The sequence below is a fragment of the Pezoporus occidentalis genome, unplaced genomic scaffold, assembly GCF_034315485.1.
Source record: "Pezoporus occidentalis ecotype Australia unplaced genomic scaffold, CSIRO_AGI_Poc_V1 ctg10, whole genome shotgun sequence".
In the NCBI taxonomy this organism is placed as follows: Eukaryota; Metazoa; Chordata; class Aves; order Psittaciformes; family Psittacidae; genus Pezoporus; species Pezoporus occidentalis.
Window position 1 is genome coordinate 7772567 of NW_026912779.1, and position 16800 is coordinate 7789366.

Genomic DNA, 16800 nt, shown 5'->3' on the forward strand with positions numbered 1-16800 from the left:
TGGATTTTTAGGATTAATGGCCAGGACTCTATTGTAGAGTGTAGTTTTTAAGGAGGAAATTTTAGAAAGGTTGACTTGAAAGAGTAACAAGGGGAATGAAATCAGCTGCAAGGAGTCTTTACCTCACATTTCTTTGGAGCCCTTTTATGCTTATTTGTTTTTTTTTACTGCTTTTTGCCTTGGTAACTTGGTAGCAATTCAGTCTTCCTCTTTCGTCCCATTCCAATTATCCTGTGACTTCAGAATCTTGTCCAGCTCTGGAACAGAGAAATAAGAGGTTGGTCAAGATGAATGTACTAGTTGTCTGTTAATGTTGTAGTGGGTGCTACCTAAGGCTGTGCATGCCCTTAGTTACAAGGGGAGCTGTGCAAGTGTGCAGTGTAGTGGTGCAGGCCCGGGGGGAATTTGGACTGCATCGGGTCTGGAGATGGAAGCTCCCAGAGTCCCACCACTGGTCACTCATACCTACCCATAGTTGTACCTCTACAGTGGGAGCCCCTTTCGCAGTGTTTTGCGAGACTTGATCATATGGAAGCACTGATGGACAAAATGCAGCTGTAGGTTAGTTAACACAGAGGGACTGAGAAGGGAGGCCATGCTTGCTCCAGTGTAATGCGATGTGATGACAGCCACAGGGCTGTGCTGACCTGCTCTCTGAGCTCTGGCAGGGGGAAAGGTTTCGTTTGGTGCTAAGTGACGAGTTACTCCTTTAATGGTAAAACTTTCCCAAAGATGGACAGAGAGAGGTGTATTTTATTGAACCTTTCAGGTGCGGTCTGAAAAATCTGAAAGTAAAACTCCTTGCTTTTCGAATGGCACACTATCTTTCAGGGAGGGATCCTGTAAAGTCAGTCATGATCTTTCCTGGCATCATAGGAAAATGGCTTAATTTTCCTTCTAGTATGCGAGCATAATTCCTTTTACAAAAAAGTGCCTGTGAATTATTACTGCAATTTCAATAGCTGTAGCATTGCAGCCAAAAATGTATTTGAACTGTTTTTGCTGTTTCTATAGAGAAGTGTGTGATGCTGACTTATAGTACATGTTAGTGACAAGTTTTATAAAGTATTGGAAAGATGAACATTGTCAGGAAAAGTTAATGAGAGAAACATAATTCTCTGAGAAGCCATTGAATGGGAGTTTGCAATAGGGATGTTGGCTGGGTATCAGAAGGAACATTTTTAGCAGTGGAAACTTTGGATACAGTGACATATAACAGGTCTTAGCTGTGTCTCTCAAGTCTCCCAAACATAATAGCTGAAATTCTAGAATTTGACTCATTTAAGAATTAGAACAGTAATTGTAGGTGTAGTCTACTGTACCAAAAAAGAATAAGCTTGAATAGCATACTCATGGCAAATGACACTTAGTTACTTGTATTTTCTTCTGATATGAAGTACACTGATTTTTGTCTCGGATAAACTCATCTCACTGCATGGATGGGAAGGCGATTTTGCGTGTTACAGGAAGCCTTTGGAAACTGCTGTAAAAATACATTTTTAATCTCTGTCTTTAATAGCTAATTTCAGTGAGGGCAAGAGCAAGTAAGTATAGAAAGATGGAAGTTCAGTGGCACTCTTTGTATGTCTGCACACATTTAGTATTATTATCATTATATTTTTTCAAAGGCAATTTATATAAAGCAATATTTCTTCCCTGCTAGTACTTTATAGAGGACAGCCAAGAGATGTTCATCAAGTATGGATGATTATGTTGCCCTCTTTTTCAAGTTTCCATTTTGCGCCTATGCCTGTTGCTCCAGCCTTTCTGCATCTCCAAGTGTTTCTTTGAAAACAGCTAGAAATAAAGATTTTTTTTGCCCATTTGCCTCTGTCCAGTCTTCCAGAGTACTAAAACTGGTCTTGGATCAGAAAGATGCATGAGAACATCTCTCTAGGTCCTTGTCTCAATGATTTGCTTACTTAGTGAATGTAGGAACAACCAGTTCTGGGATGGATAACTGTCTGTAATTTGCTTTGATTTGATATGATCAGCTGTGCTGGATATAAAGCTGCATATTTATTTCTTTAGAGAACATTGAATTTTGAATAGTATAAAGTTACTTCTTGAGTCACTGTTAAGGTAATAGGATTCGTGGTACATGTTGCTTTTAAAATCGGAGATCTTGGGTATTCTACTTTGATGGAAAACCTAGCTTTACAATGAAGACAGTTTTATTGCAGTGTCAGGAAAGCTGGCTCAAATGGTTGAGCAGAAAGTGGATGTTAAGTCAAAGGTGTTTGTAGAATGTCTGAAAAAGAAATGAGGAAAACAAAGGTAACTATCCGTTTTTTGTGAAAGTCTCAAGGAAGTGAGAGAAAGAAACAGCAGCAGGGAATTTACAGTCTTCTATTAGGAGAAGAGGGAAGTTGTAGAAACAATTATGTATAAGGGTAGAAAGTTTGCATGCTAGAAAAGACCTAATTTATTCTGTGCATTTTGCCATCTACCTTTGTCCTGGAGGAGAAAATGGCTTGAGGTTTGCCTCCCATTTACTCATCAGCAAGTAGTAAGAAGTGCCTTGGCGTATTTCTTCGTGTTCATCCCTTATAGTCTTGCTTCTATACTGTGCTCTATTTATGTTATGCTATGACAGAGATTTGTTTCTCGCACATCTACAGGGCAGGTTTAGAAGCCTAGGCTTTCCTTCTGTTTTTTTTTTTGCCTAGGCAGTGAAATGAAAATGTTTGGCATGGCTCCAGTTGTGCTAGCTTAATTTGAAGGACTGTCTTGTGTCACCATGCTCTGAAAATTGCTTTCCATAAGTGATTTATCCATTTCTGGCATGGGTAGCTGGATGATTGTGGTACAGAAGCAATTAAGCATACTGAGTGAAATCCCAATTTAATTGCATGCATTTGTAAAACACCCTTTTATATCAATGTGGCCAGGGATTCTTGTTGTCATCCTCAAAGGTCCAGTGTCATAGAAAGCAAGGGGAGCTACCCAAAAGTTGCATCAAAGTCTATTTAAGTTTCTCTAAAATGAAAGACTTTTACTTCATTTGATAATCAGAAAGGAATGTGGTTTATAGAATTATTACTTCAAAATTGTAACTTCATAAGCTAATCAACACATTAGCTTTAATAATTGCATTACTGCCTTATTTATTAGCATATATGTTCAAAGATATTGCAAAACAGTGCAAAGGGAAAGGCTGATTACAAATTACATAAATGGTTGTTTTTGCAATAAATGTTTTTGGGTAAGTGAAAAGTATAAAAGTTACTGAAACAATGGAAACTATCTTGTGAAGCATCTTCTGTTTTGGCTCCATCTATATTTAGGAAGCTGAATGCTAACAATTCTCCTTTTGTTCTTCTTACAGCTAATTCCACCCTTCTCGGAGGTGGAGGAGGTGAGTCTTTGCTTAACGTTCTATTTATTCTTAAGTAAGTGTGAAATATATGCTGAAGAAATGTAGTGTTTACTTGGTTATAAAACAATGTGTGATAAGTTCAAAAGATAGAAATGTAAAATTATAAGGTGGGAGGGCTCACTGAAGTCCATAACCTTTCATATCATCAAGAGGCAGGGTTTGTGACTGCTGCTGAATCTGGTTTCTCCTCTGCATTAGACCAAGTCTGACCCAGTAAGGCTGACTGAAACATAAAGGAACTGAGCTGCTTTATGTTATGTTTAAGTATTTAGGATTTCTAATTTACTTCAGGGGAACCTTGAGTCCATGTTAAAAAACAGTTTCAAAAGAAATGTTAAATAATTAAAACACAGTAAAAAGTCATTTTAGTAAATTAATGAGGCATTATCTTTGTACTTAAAAAAAAAAAGCCACCTTGGTTGCTTACCCTATTCTGTTTGCCAGAATTCAATACAAATCTTCAGTGCGTGTAAGATATGCTACCAGCGTGCCTCCTAATAAGGCAGATATGCACAAGTGCATGTAGAGTGTATTCTTTCCAAATCATGGATGCTGTTTTATATTGGTTGATTGACGCTATTTTGCTGTCTGTAATACTGTAGAACCGTGGCCATCAAACCTTTCACAAGTGTTAACAATTCAGGGGAAAAAAAGCCCATGAAGAGCTTGATCTCAGTTTTCTGTGACTTCCCCCGACTCCCAGAGGGAAGTAAAAGAGCTCGGTTCTGGAAATTTCACAGTGCAGGAGCGGTACAGGCAGCAACTAATCTTCCTTCCTGGCTGGAGTTAAAAGGACTTGATGATCAGAGCTTACATATGTAAGGGGAAAGGAAAGGGCTCTGTGAAAAGACAGAAGATCGCTGTGGCTTATGAAGCTTGAGGATAAGTTGTCAAAGCTTTTGTTTTAACACCCTAACCGAGCAGGCAACCCTTATTTGTGCCCCATGAAAAGGTGCTTGACAACTGTGCCCGGGTATCTAAAACAAAACCATGCACGTTTCTCAGCTGTGTGTCTGGACATTGAAGTCCAGGGAAGCCTTACCTGGTAATCCCGTTGGATTAATCTGTTTCTTTTGATTTGAGGAAGTTGTTTGCAGGGTACCAAATTTTTTCTTCTCTTTTTATAAAAGATAATCCTTTAAAAGGTAATCCTTGACTCGCCGCTCCTGGTCCTGCGGAGCCATTTGTGTACCTCCTCTGCGGCGCTTGCTCCCAGCTGGTAACGTCAAAGGAAAATCATAAATCAATGCAAATATTCAAATTCCAGCCGGGTTCCCAGAGCACTGCTGCTGCCGAAAGGATTTGGCTATTGACTTTCCGTGCTATTTATTCAGCTGGACTGTACTTCGAAAGTTGATGTCCGTTCAGCGTGGCACTAGATAACATGTCTCTCCCTCTGCAGCAGATGGGATGAGCTTGTGCTGCAGGTCAGGTTGGGGATTTTTCCTGCATCTTATGTGGTGAATGTTGAGGAGTTTCAATCAAGTTAATCTATTCGATCAAGTTAATCTATTGTCAATTAGAAACATCTCTTCCGCTCCCAGACTCCCTGGTCTGCCCCCCCAGCTCTGGGCAGGCTGAGGTGATGGCAGCACATGAGGCTGAGGGAGGATGCTGCTGCGCCTTCTCCTCTGCCTCTTCCCTTCCTCCTGGTGGCCTTTTGGGCTTTTACCACCCTGCCCAAGGTTGGAGCAAGTTGATCTGAAAGTCCTTTCCGACCCAAACCATTTTATGATTCTATAGAAGTTCCCTTATAATAAGTATAATATAAGTAGCATGGGTAAGCTCCTGTGGCAGGTTGGGTTTCGGCGCTGTGGGTCCCTTGAGGAACCGGCTGCAACAGGCTGTGGGCAGTCAGGGCAGCCCCATGGCCTCCCACAGAGGAGGCCTCCCTGCATCCCTCCTGGTCAGAGCCCCAACCCCAGGTACTTTAATCTCCAGTGGAAGGATAGCAACATACCCCCCCCCCCCCCCCCCCGACTGGTGACACAGGTAAAATACCAAATTCCACTATTTTATGGCTTAAGAGTTTGACTATTGATGGTTGCGGGGCTGTTTGTGACTCGGAACTGCCCCTGGGGAGGGTTTCTGGTGCGTCCTCACAGTGCTGCATTTCCCTTAGGTTTTCTGAGTGTTTTGAGGAAAAATCCTGGGAAATTTATTGCCAAAGTACTCCCAGGTTTGTGCAGCCGCCATGGGGTGTCTGTGGCTCTATCCTTGGGTGCATCCATTGGTCTTTAGGAGCAGGGAAGGGTCCAGGGAGCCTGCAGGATGGAGCTTGCTTGGGAGAGCACAAGATGGAGGCACCCCTGCCTGCCTCAGGTAGATGAAGCCGGGAGCCCCTGCCTCTGGGAAAAGGGACTTGATACTAAACGTGTGCATCTCTCTCTAGAAGGGATCGTTTCATTTCCAGTTGAATGGGTTTGGATTTTAAGTTCTGGATATATTTCTTCCAGCTGGAAGTGGCGGCAGCACTCCACGTGAAATATTGCTAGTGAATTATTAAAACTTTATTGTATACGTAAACACCAGTGCCTTCTTTTGATTGAAGATACTGAGTATTTATGGTAATGCATAATACCAGGGTAGTTTCTCCAGTAATGGGATTCAGATCTCTTCAGTAACGCTTGTTAATTTAATCTCTTTGTCACTGCTGGGGGTATGGATGCGCATCTTAGTTTTCCAGAAAATGAAAACCAGAGATTTCCACTTGTCCAAGCTTGTGCAACAGGTTTTGTGATGTTAAGCTGCTTTCGGGCTGTTCTGTGTTTGAAATCTTTCCAGAATTGAGCTCAGATTAGTTGGAAATAGTTATTTGAACACCCTGCTCTAGCATTTGTGCATTACTCAGTATGTATGTAAAAACATCTTCTGGAGGAGAACCGCTGAGGGACCCAAGGGGCAACGTTGTCAGTGAATGGAGTGCATTGGTTGTATGTTCAGGTGCTGATGGGTTTTGGTGGCTGCTTATCATCCCTGTGTCACCTCAGAGCCACATCAGGGCATCCGTGTACTTTGATTTCCCAGAGCCAGAGCACTGATTTGTTCTCGCATTCCCCATTTAAATGCTGTCTCTTCATTTTCGTGGCCATTTGGAATGAAGAGATAAAAGCAGAAAAGATACCAGAAACAATTTTTCACTGCACTGTTTAATCATAAAATCGAGAAACCCACAATAGAGTCTTAGGAGAATCTTTAGTTAAATATAGATGTCGAAGGTTTCTTTCTGCTTTTCAAATAACTCTGAAGTGTCCAGGATTTCATTATGACTTTGGTGAGTGAGCCTTTTTTTTTCTTTCTCATTCTTTACTGTTTTTAATAATTGATTTTTAATTAGGAGGCGTATTTCACTTTCAGGTCTGGATTTATCACACATTCAGCATCTCACTGCTTCTGTTCACTTGCTCAGAGCATTATGACTTATTTGTGCACCATGTATTATTTGCCCCATTATGTTCAACAGTGCAAAGGTGAAAATTATTAAGAAAATTATCTGCATTTGGAGGGAGTGAAGGAAAAACCACTTGGTATTTTGAGAAGAAGTGACCCCTTTTAAAAATGTATCATGAAGTTTTGGCTGCCGAGAAATTGAAATGCCCTATTTTTGTATGGCAGTTTTTGCTTTCATTCTTTTACAGCTCTGTTAAGGAATGATTGTACGTGATTTCTTTTTCCTCTTATGGTTTTGGATAGTCTGCACGGTTTTGGGGGTTTTATGCCCCACTGTCCCCACTTAATTATCAGTTAATTTCCTTGGGGTTCATTTTTCTTTTACTTCATTTTTCTGACTGTAATCAAGTTCTTGTTACATGCTGATTTCTGGATTTGCTCGCTTTCTTTAACCTTAAATTGAGTTTGTATTTAAAGAGGAAACTATGGAGTTTTGGTGGTTTTTGCCTCATAAAATTCTGTTGCCCTGTGCTGGCGTTCAGGAAGGAGACATCATCATTTAGTGTGTACTGTTGTGAACATCATTTTTGTCAGCTCTGTACTTAAAAGTGGTAATTTTGTCTTTAAAAACTCTGAGTTATATTCACAGTCTTTTGGAAGCGTTGTTTGGACGCAGTTTAAGTTTATTGCTGCAAGAGATCTGTCTGCTTTTCTGTTTCTCTCCATCTTTCTGTCTCTTTCTTTTTTTTGGCTGGTGTAACTATGTCTTTTCTAGGGCTTTAGCTGGCATGGGAAAAATTAATTCCTATATAGCCATAAGTATGTTAGCATATCTTAAAAGCAGACCAGACCTACCTCTCCGGTCTGCCAAGATACGGTTTGTAGCCATGTCATTTTAAACAGCTCTTACGGCATGGGGAGCTTGTGTTCATGATCACAGCAGGGAACTGGGTTTCTCCGTGCATTATTGGGTGGGCTCCATTTTGAAAGTGGGATTTGCTTGCCTTCTTTGTTTGCCCTTTTTATCTGTGTTAGATTATGATAAAGGCAAAAAAAAAAGAGTGTTTTCTCCTGCTAGAATTACCACAGACTTCTGTCCTGGAGAACTGGTTTATCAGGAGGAAAATGAGCTATTCAGTGGCTGGAGCCTTTTGCTGTTCTAAGCACAAAATTGCATGGTGCAGGAGGCGGTCAGTATGCCACTTTAAAAGCATCTAGTGCCACATCAGCCCAGTGGGATCTCAAAGGTAAAGGCTTGGATGTGCAGATAGGGCGAATGGTTGCGTGGGGCTCTCCACCATTCCAGAATGACAGCTGAAGGTCACAGATGTCACATTTGGTACCACTGTTTGAGCATCTGGATTCGAGCACCAGCCACTTGGGTCCAGATAGATGGTGGAATTGCTCGTCTTCAAGCAGGGGTGTAGCAGGTGTGTAGCACAACCATCACGGATGCTGCTAATGCTGCAGAAACAGCGGATCACTGCTGGCAGGGTGCTGCTGCAGAGTCATGGGTGTTTGCCAGCCACCCTGTCAATTTGTCAATTAATTGCAGGCTAATGAGTTCCAATAGCCAGCGATTATCCAGGCAGTAGTGGCAGGAAGGAAGAGCTGACACAAATACCTTTACTTGACATCCCTCTCACTGGCCAGGGATAAAGATTTTATTCTCACAGCTGGGACCCAGGTACACAACTATTTCCAGCTACCTTCTGATAGTTAAACCTCTGCTAAAATAAAAAAGAAGGTTTTGCACTGTCTGAATAGTAACTTCACATCAACTTAAATAGCAAATGAATATTCATGGTGCTGAGAAGTGAAAGTTTTACAAGAGAGAATTGGAGGCAGGAATGAGACAACTTGCAAAACACCCCCTAGCAGTGTGAGAATACTTTAAATACTAGACTGGCCCTACGCTAGCCCATTGAAAATGTATAACAGGAAGAAGAGAAGCCTCTTTTATCCTGAACCAGGATGAGATGCTCTCTGTTTTGGATTTCACAAGGCTTGGGCTTGATATTTACATAATTTAAATGCAAGTGAAGCAAGGGTTTAAATCCAAAGTTCAAATTTGCGCATGACGTGCACATAACATGAATGCATCCCTTGAGAAGAGAAAAAAGAGTTTGGAAAAGGAGCACTGACAGGATTCTTTCATCAAGAAAATAAGCATTATTATTTTGTAGTTTTTTTTTGTGTCAGTCTGTTGGCATGTTCTTGTATCATGTCAAATGCATTTGTCAGATTGGGGTGTGCTTGCAACAAATGTCTTTATGGAACAAATGTGCTTCATCTGGGAATTCGACTATCTTCAAAAGCATTCGGTTGCTTTGTACACTGCATCATCATATCTTAGGTATTTAGATAATAGCTATGGAGATACAAAGATTTTCCTAGCGAATAGTGATCATGAAGACAAACTGATAATTTAAGGCAAATGGCCATTTGCCTTTGTTGCTAATTAATCCCTTTCTGCTAGAAGATTGCTACTGCAATTCAGAAGGGTTGTTCAAGTGTTTTATCCCTTTTGACTATTTGCATGCTGTTCTTTATAATCTCTGTAAACAGAGTGGGTTTGAGAGGGCTGTATCCACAAGTTCACCCACTGTGACAGTGCATCAGCCAATTAAAATTTCAGTATTTATGCATTTATGTATTTCTGTATAGCAGTAATACCAGTTCCATTGGTGCCCCAGTAGCTCAGGGTAGGCAGTAACCTTTTCAAGGTGTTTAGATCAGCCCAAAATCTTGTTATTATTTATGAGGATTTTGTTGGATCAGATCAAAGCAAATAGATTTCTCTGTAATTTAACTGCATTTATAGAATACATTCAAACATCCTGTGTAAGCAAAGTGTTTCTTTACAGGTCGATTATTCTTGAAATGTTTTTTTCTTTGTTTTTCAATCTGTTCATGTATGTTTGCTTTCTGCCTTCTGTTACTGCAGTGGATATTTCTATGTGAGTTTTCGTTTAGCTGTAATTAAAATGAGTGGATTTTCTCTTTTTGCAGTGCATCTAGAGGTATAATGATGATAGCTCTATAAATAAATAAGTAAGTTTATTTCCAAGGACCCTTAACTCAAACTACCATGCTTGTATTTAAAGTGTGTGCTCTACTGTAGTTTCTTTTTTGTTGTTGAGGTTGGTTTTGTTTAAATATGATACATATTTTGCGCTTGGGCTATATAGGGTGCTAACTTCCTTTCTGCAGTCATTTGATACATTCTTACAGTTGTGGGTAATAATCATAAACAGGAAGTCTGTGTGGATTGATTTAAAGTATTTCTTAGTTGTTGCCTAATTGTATCCTGTTAATTACACTTTGCCAGCAGTTACTTAAAAAAAAAACATGATGTTTTGCTGCTTACAGGAACTGGTGCAGGTATGTGATCAGGTGTTCAGTTGAGGCATGTACATATAGTCGTTGATACACATAAATGATTTTCCCTAATGATGACTTCTTAAAAATACATGTTGAGCTTGCGTTTCTCTGAAGTGATGCTCCTGTCCCAGCCACTGATACAGGAACGTGACTGAGTGCTTCAGTCATGCAAATAACCTAACATTTCGTGTGTCCAGGCATAATTACTCACTGCTGTCCTCAGCCTTTTAATATTGCTGCTGTGTTGACTTAATTAGGCATTAGAAAGTGATGTTTTATTTTTCAGTCATCAGTTACCGAGTGCTGAGTCCACAACACTCTGAGCTCCCACTTTAATCGAGGCGTTTTTCTTTCTCAGATAGACTGACGTGCTGACTCTCCTCATTGTGTTTCATTTGTTATCAGGTAATTACAGTGTTACTTACCCACAACTGAAAAATGAACATACACAGCTTCTGCCATATATGTATATATATATGTGGCTTTCACATATACATGCTTATTTATGCATGCATGTCACTATCTATATTTGTGACTGAGTCTTGCAGTCTTTTCAGAAAGTCAGACTTAGTGTGTGTGTATTAATAAGTAAATAAAAATATGGTATTAATTTTGTTAGACTGGAAAAGACCTTTCATTCATGGTCATTGAAAATATAAGGCGCTCATGGTAAAAATCCAAGTCGAAAAGGCAGGCAGTTATGTAAGGAATGTATTTCCTTCCTATTTCCTTTTTGTTTCATGTTATGGGGCAGAGCTGCAAATCAGGATGAGAGATCACAAGAAACCTTCCCCAGTTCACAGATACCATGTGATGATATATGGCTATTCACAGTATGTTTGTTACAGGAACTGGACATATGCTCTAAAAATGTTAAACACTTTTTCCACGTGCAGGCAGATACCTGTATGCCCCACATGTATGTCTTTTATGCAGAAAACACAGTTACTCTTTCGTTTATCAAGGTGCTGTTCAAGTATCTTGGAATCCTTCTGTTGAGACTCTCTCCTTGTAGTTGAAGGTGAAGAGCACAGCTCCTGGGGTGCAAGTAGAATCTGGGAGTGCAAAGTCAGGCACTCCAGTATCTGCATGTGCCAGTCTACAGAAGAGTTTTTAAAATTAAGCATTTGTTAGATTACTTAAAGATAAATCTGTAAATTGGGACACCTGTCAAAGTTGTTCAGTTTCACATTAACAATCTCCACGGTGTCCCTTTTGCTGAGGTAGGAATGAAGTGAGCACTGCACTAAAGACGTGTTTTGTTAGTCTCAAACAGGAGTGGTGGTGATTTTAAGCCTGGTTTTCAGATGTAAGGTCTACAGCTGTTTTTCCTGGTTCTGCAGAAGGACTGGGGTTCAGTAGGCGGAAAACGCAAAATGCAATTTCAATGTTTAAAATTTTAATATTAAAAGAAATAGAATAAATGAAATAAAGAAGTGATGGAGATACTTGACTTGTAGACATAGAGGCACTTTTGAATATCGGCCCATTCACTGAGGCTTTCACGCTGGTGTGCCTAAACACATAGTAAAGACCACCTCCCATAATGGAGAGAATTTACGGTAGCTAGTTCATTCTGTTTCTGAATAAAGCAATTACTTCTTAGTCACTGTATTTTCAATTTTGAACTGAAATTTTAAATAAAAAACATGATTAGTCTATAAAGGCAAGCAAAAATGCAAGTATTGAAAGTATTAGTATTGTAGAAAGAGTTTACACTTTGCTTGCTGCATAGAATGAAGGATTATGAAATGAAATCAGGTCTGCAGTCACCTCTCTCCTTCCATTTCAGGTTTTCTGCTCTTGCCACAGAGCTTCACTACTCAGAAATGAGTGGCTCTTTGCCGACCACAGTTTTCCAAAGTTCCTTTGTTCTGTGCAAAACGCTTACAGATTATAGCATACTGCTTTTCAAAAGCCAAGAAAACCTTCAGCAGAGTAGCTGGCAGGATGGTTGAGTCTTGGAAAGGTCTGTCCTTAGTTTTGTGTGCCTATCTTCCTTCCAGATTTGAGAAGCCTCTATCAGGCAGCCAGTATAAAGTGGGATGAACTTTTGGCATAATAAGAAAAATGAAATGTGGTGACTGCTAATGAAGGATTAAAACTGTTATATAGGTGGAACTGATTTTTAAGGGACATTAGTGGAAAATCTGCATGTACAAGTCTGCCTTTGCAGTTGCTTATCTTTTAGAATCATAGAATAATTTGGGTTGGAAAGGACCTTAAGATCATCCAGTTCCACCCCCCTTGCCATGGGCAGGGACACCTCACACTAAACCATGTCACCCAAGGCCTCGTCCAGCCTGGCCTTGAGCACTGCCAGGGATGGAGCATTCACTTTTCTGACAGGTGATACTGGATGGTAACACAGCTTCCAGTTGCTAATTCTCTTTCTAATGCCATGCAGCAAGCTACAAAGTAGACAGCTCCTATGATTTAAGAAACAAAAGAGCTCCCCAGCCTTTCTTGGGCTTCAAGTTCAGTGTGAATGATTTTGTGCATTCAATTTAAACTTTATTTTTTAAATCAGTTGCAGTGGGGGAACAGTAAACTGAGGTGTGAAGTAACCAGGGACATGAACTGGTGAAGATGGCTTTGATAAGAAAGAAAACACATGATGAACTTCATCTGTATAAGCATTATTATCACAGAATCCAAATGCTCCACAGCCCTTCGGTGTATTTATCCTAATTGCTCTGTAAACAGAGAAGTAATGTTTTCTCCATTTTACAGTTGGGAAAATGAGACAAGGAAACCGTATGTTTTGCAAAAGGTCCAAATAGAAAAGAGCAAAAATCTGCTCTCTGAAGGCAGAGCATAACTCACTGGGGTTTCATAATGCCTGCATCAGTCCTGCAAAAAGGAGTTTTGATTCCTGTTTGGAAGGAAGAGGGATTTTAATTTTAGTACCAGTTTCATGGGTCGCAACAGGGTGGTGTTTGGAAATAGAGAAAGCATTCTCTACTGAGAGCAGCTTCCTGACAATTAGACCTTAATTGGTTACACAGCAAATTCTCTAAAGGAATAGCAGAAGGACCACCAACTGGAAATAAGATCCTGCTAGATATCCACTTTTACACTAATGGAGATGAAATCTGTATATAGGAAAAAAATGGGATGTGTTTGAGGCTGCCACCGTTAATAATTATAAATATACAACAATTTGTGTATTTACTGTATTTTTATATTTTCTGTTTTCAGTTGGAGAAGGGCTGTTTTAATTTGTATAGTATAAACAACAAAGAACTTTAAAATCTTTGGTGACAGAAAGAGAGAATCTTCTGGATTAGGGAAGTATCTGATTTTATTGTCAACCAAATGTAGCCTCTTCCAACAGCAGAGGAATTTCAGTGATTCCACAATTGAAAATGCTACACACAGAATTATGTGTAAAATAGTGGTTGGGGTGTTGTTTTCTTTTTCTACAAAGTCCCCTTATTTGCATCTTCTTCCTCGTTCTTAGGTAAATGCCTTGCAGTGTGTAGCGTTTGCAATTCAAGTTTCTTCTACAGCTAATTTATCCTTTCAAAATGCAGAGCCCCACATTTGCCATTTGGGCTGACAGCTCTGCAGTGTTGTAGTTTTGGCTACACATACAGTGGCAAAAAAACAAAATATTTTTTGTCACACTTCTCCTGTTACAGTTCAGTCTGTTCCTTTTACATCATCAGCTGTTTCTCCAGGCTTCACAGAGGCATCTGTTTTAGTTCTTATTGGGCAGGGCTGCAACTTGGTAAAGTCAAGTAAGCTTCCCAAATCATTCACAAATGTGCATGATTAAATCAGTTATGTCCTGGCTGAGTGATCTGTAAGTGTATTATACACACACTATGTTAAAAGAATGTTATTAAGGTGCAAAACCAAGTACTTAAAGTTAGGAAGTGCCAAAATGAAAGTTGCCTGCAGGCTCGCAGTCTCTGTGCATATATGTATTATGATATTGTCTCTAACTGTACAATTGAGTTGGTTTTCCAGCTGGAACGTCATCCCATCTTTGTTCAAAGCAAACTCATGTTTTACTTTTTGTGTAATTAAATTCTGCAAACCAGTATTTGTTATGGTACTTCACAGTTTGGTCTATGATTTCATAAGGGAATTAAAGATTTCATGGTAATTTATTTGTCTGCCCCAAAACAATGGTGTTATCTTCAGCAAAACAAAAAGAAGAATAAAGAAAAAACAGAGATTAAGGTTGGAATTGTAATTTAAAGGCCCAAGGGTCTGATTCCTGTGAAGAAATGGAAGTCCTTATATTTCAAGAAGTAGGTCTAGTAAATCCCAAGTGATTCTGGAACTTCTGTATCAACTCAGGATATAACGCAACATTGTAAATCACCAGACTGAATTTCACCTTGAGATTCCCACCTTCTTCTCTACTTCTTGTTCCCAGCCCCACTACCTGCATTTTACAGTGTATTGCTCCCTTAATCACATCCATTCAGAAGTCTGCTGGCCTAAATGTACTTATCAGAGAGGGATTGGTTTTAGGGAGGGTTTTTACTTACGTAGTTTCAGACTGTGGTCATAAAAAGGTTTGCTTTGAGGTGACTAAGGAGCAGAGAGCTGTCTGAGAGAGGAGTGATGGGTGTGGAAAAGAGTGTGAAGGGAAGAGATGAGTGACAACTTCCTCTGCTGCTGGGCAGGTTGTTATGTGAGACCCTGTTGTCAAACACCTGGGCTGTGGGGTGTACCCTTTCTGTCTTCTTACCATAATGTTCACTTCTAAAAACTGTGTCTCCCCAGTCAAGGTTTCTCTTTGCTCCCAAGTCACTGATTTCTTTACTGGGAGATGCTCTAGGTTTAGTACCAGGCCTCTCTCTTTCCCGGATTCTCCTCGAATTTGCTTGTCTGTGCCCTTTCATTGCCAGATTCACTCTTATGCCATATCCTAATCACAGCTTTAGAATCCAGTGCTCATCTTGAGTCATGTCATCCACCCCTAAATACAGGTAGCACTCCTTCCTTTCACCAGTTTGTACTGGGATGAAGGGAGAAGTGTTCCGAACGGGCAGATGATTTTTTGAGCCAAATGAATTAATTAGTCAAGCAAATGAAAGAGAACTGCTAATTTCTGAGTTGCTGCAAGTGAAGAAAAAGTTTATGAAAGCTACAGTTACAGTTGTCATCCTGGGTTATCTTTTAATCACTATTTTGATTTAAAATGCATAGCCCAACCTCCCTGTACCATGGTGGTCGCCCCTTTCCCTGTTCCCTTGCTCTGAGGAATGAAGGCAGTATTGTTGGTGTAAAGGGATAAACCCCCTGGTGTTACTACCTCCTTTGTATGGCTTCACCCTTGATGACTGGGCAGTAATTTCTCCACGGGGATTATTTGTTCAGGGGTGGGGCCTCTCTTCAATCCAGATATAACCCAGCTGCGGTGGAATTTAGCCTCTTCTCTGGGCTTACAAGCAATTAGTGCTGCAGCCAGGAGCCCGCCCTCCCAGGGAACAAAAGGTTCAGCAGAAAACTGCTCCCATGAAATGACAACAGGACAAAGAAGCGGCAGATTTATCAGACAATTATTTCGAGTCACTTTTTACAGAGCAGTAACATGACCTCACCATGGGCTGGGATGAGACCTCTCCTATGGAGAACTTCAGATGTAGTGGAAGGAGTGTCAAAAAAGAAATGAATATTCTTAATAACACCAGGTACAGATAACAGTCGTATGTGGGTTTTGAAGGAAATTTGCTCTGATGACAGGTCGGTTTTTCATCAGGAGCTGGAAAATTGCAAACATATGATTATTCAAATAAGATGATATCTGCAAATAGGATATACTAAGCAAATACTGTAAAGTTCATATGCAGTACTATTATCTTCTTCTCTCTTGAGAGTTGATTTAGCAGGAGCAGGTGATTTTTTTTCAGTCTAAAGAATGTGGGGTTTAGAGGAAATTGTTCCATTATGAAGGAAAAAAGGACCAATGCACATCAAATATTCAATCGGATTCTCTCTTTTTCAAAATTAATTCCCAAATTTTATGCTATAAAATTTGCACAGTTGTGGGAGAGCTCCCAGAAGACCTTTCATTATGTCTCATTATTACAGCATATGGGAGGCCATAGTACCCTTCGTTGCCATAGTTCCTTATTTAATCAAGAAAAATATGTTTCGTGGCTGCACAGCTGGGTAACCTTATGTATCTATACTTCTCTCAAGAAACAATCTCGTCTATGCCCCATACACACTTAACGCGAGTTTCACTTCAAAAATTCATTAAACAGACTTCTTATTTTTATTCCTTGGCTCCATGGTAAAGTTTAAGGTCAGACCACAGTTTTCCCTAGTGCTCCTCTGCACTTGCTTAATGAAGGGAAGGCTTTTTTCCTTCTGCAACACCAGAAGAGTTGGTGATTGCAAGGTGATTGCAGGCTCTAGTATCGCAGCACAAGGAAGGCAAAGTCCACCCTGGTCATGAGACAGGTTTGCTATCAAGCACACGGGCATGTGTTTTTAAAAAACAATCTGAATTCTTAATCATGTGTTTTCCTTGCATTTATGTCTTTTAAAGCATAATTCTTCTTATTGAGCAAGTTGTATCAGGCCTCCCCTGGAACTGCTATCAAAAGCAGTTTAAATATTATCCAGCTTTAGGTGCTAGCTTTAGTTAAATATCTGCCCTGCCAGGGGAGACCCAGTGA

At 40.0% G+C, this 16800-nt stretch overlaps 1 protein-coding gene across 6 annotated transcripts in view; it reads left to right on the forward strand.

The window, feature by feature from the left end:
* The window catches only part of MACROD2 (mono-ADP ribosylhydrolase 2), an 895555-nt gene that overhangs the window by 188119 nt on the left and 690636 nt on the right, over window positions 1–16800 (forward strand). For 5 of the 6 annotated variants that reach the window (XM_062610792.1, XM_062610793.1, XM_062610786.1 and 2 more), the window contains exon 4: window positions 3329–3358. The exons of the other annotated variant lie outside the window; for it this stretch is intronic. In XM_062610792.1, the coding sequence (XP_062466776.1) occupies window positions 3329–3358 (30 nt within the window). The remainder of the gene's footprint in view (window positions 1–3328; window positions 3359–16800) is intronic. 6 annotated transcript variants of the gene reach the window in all.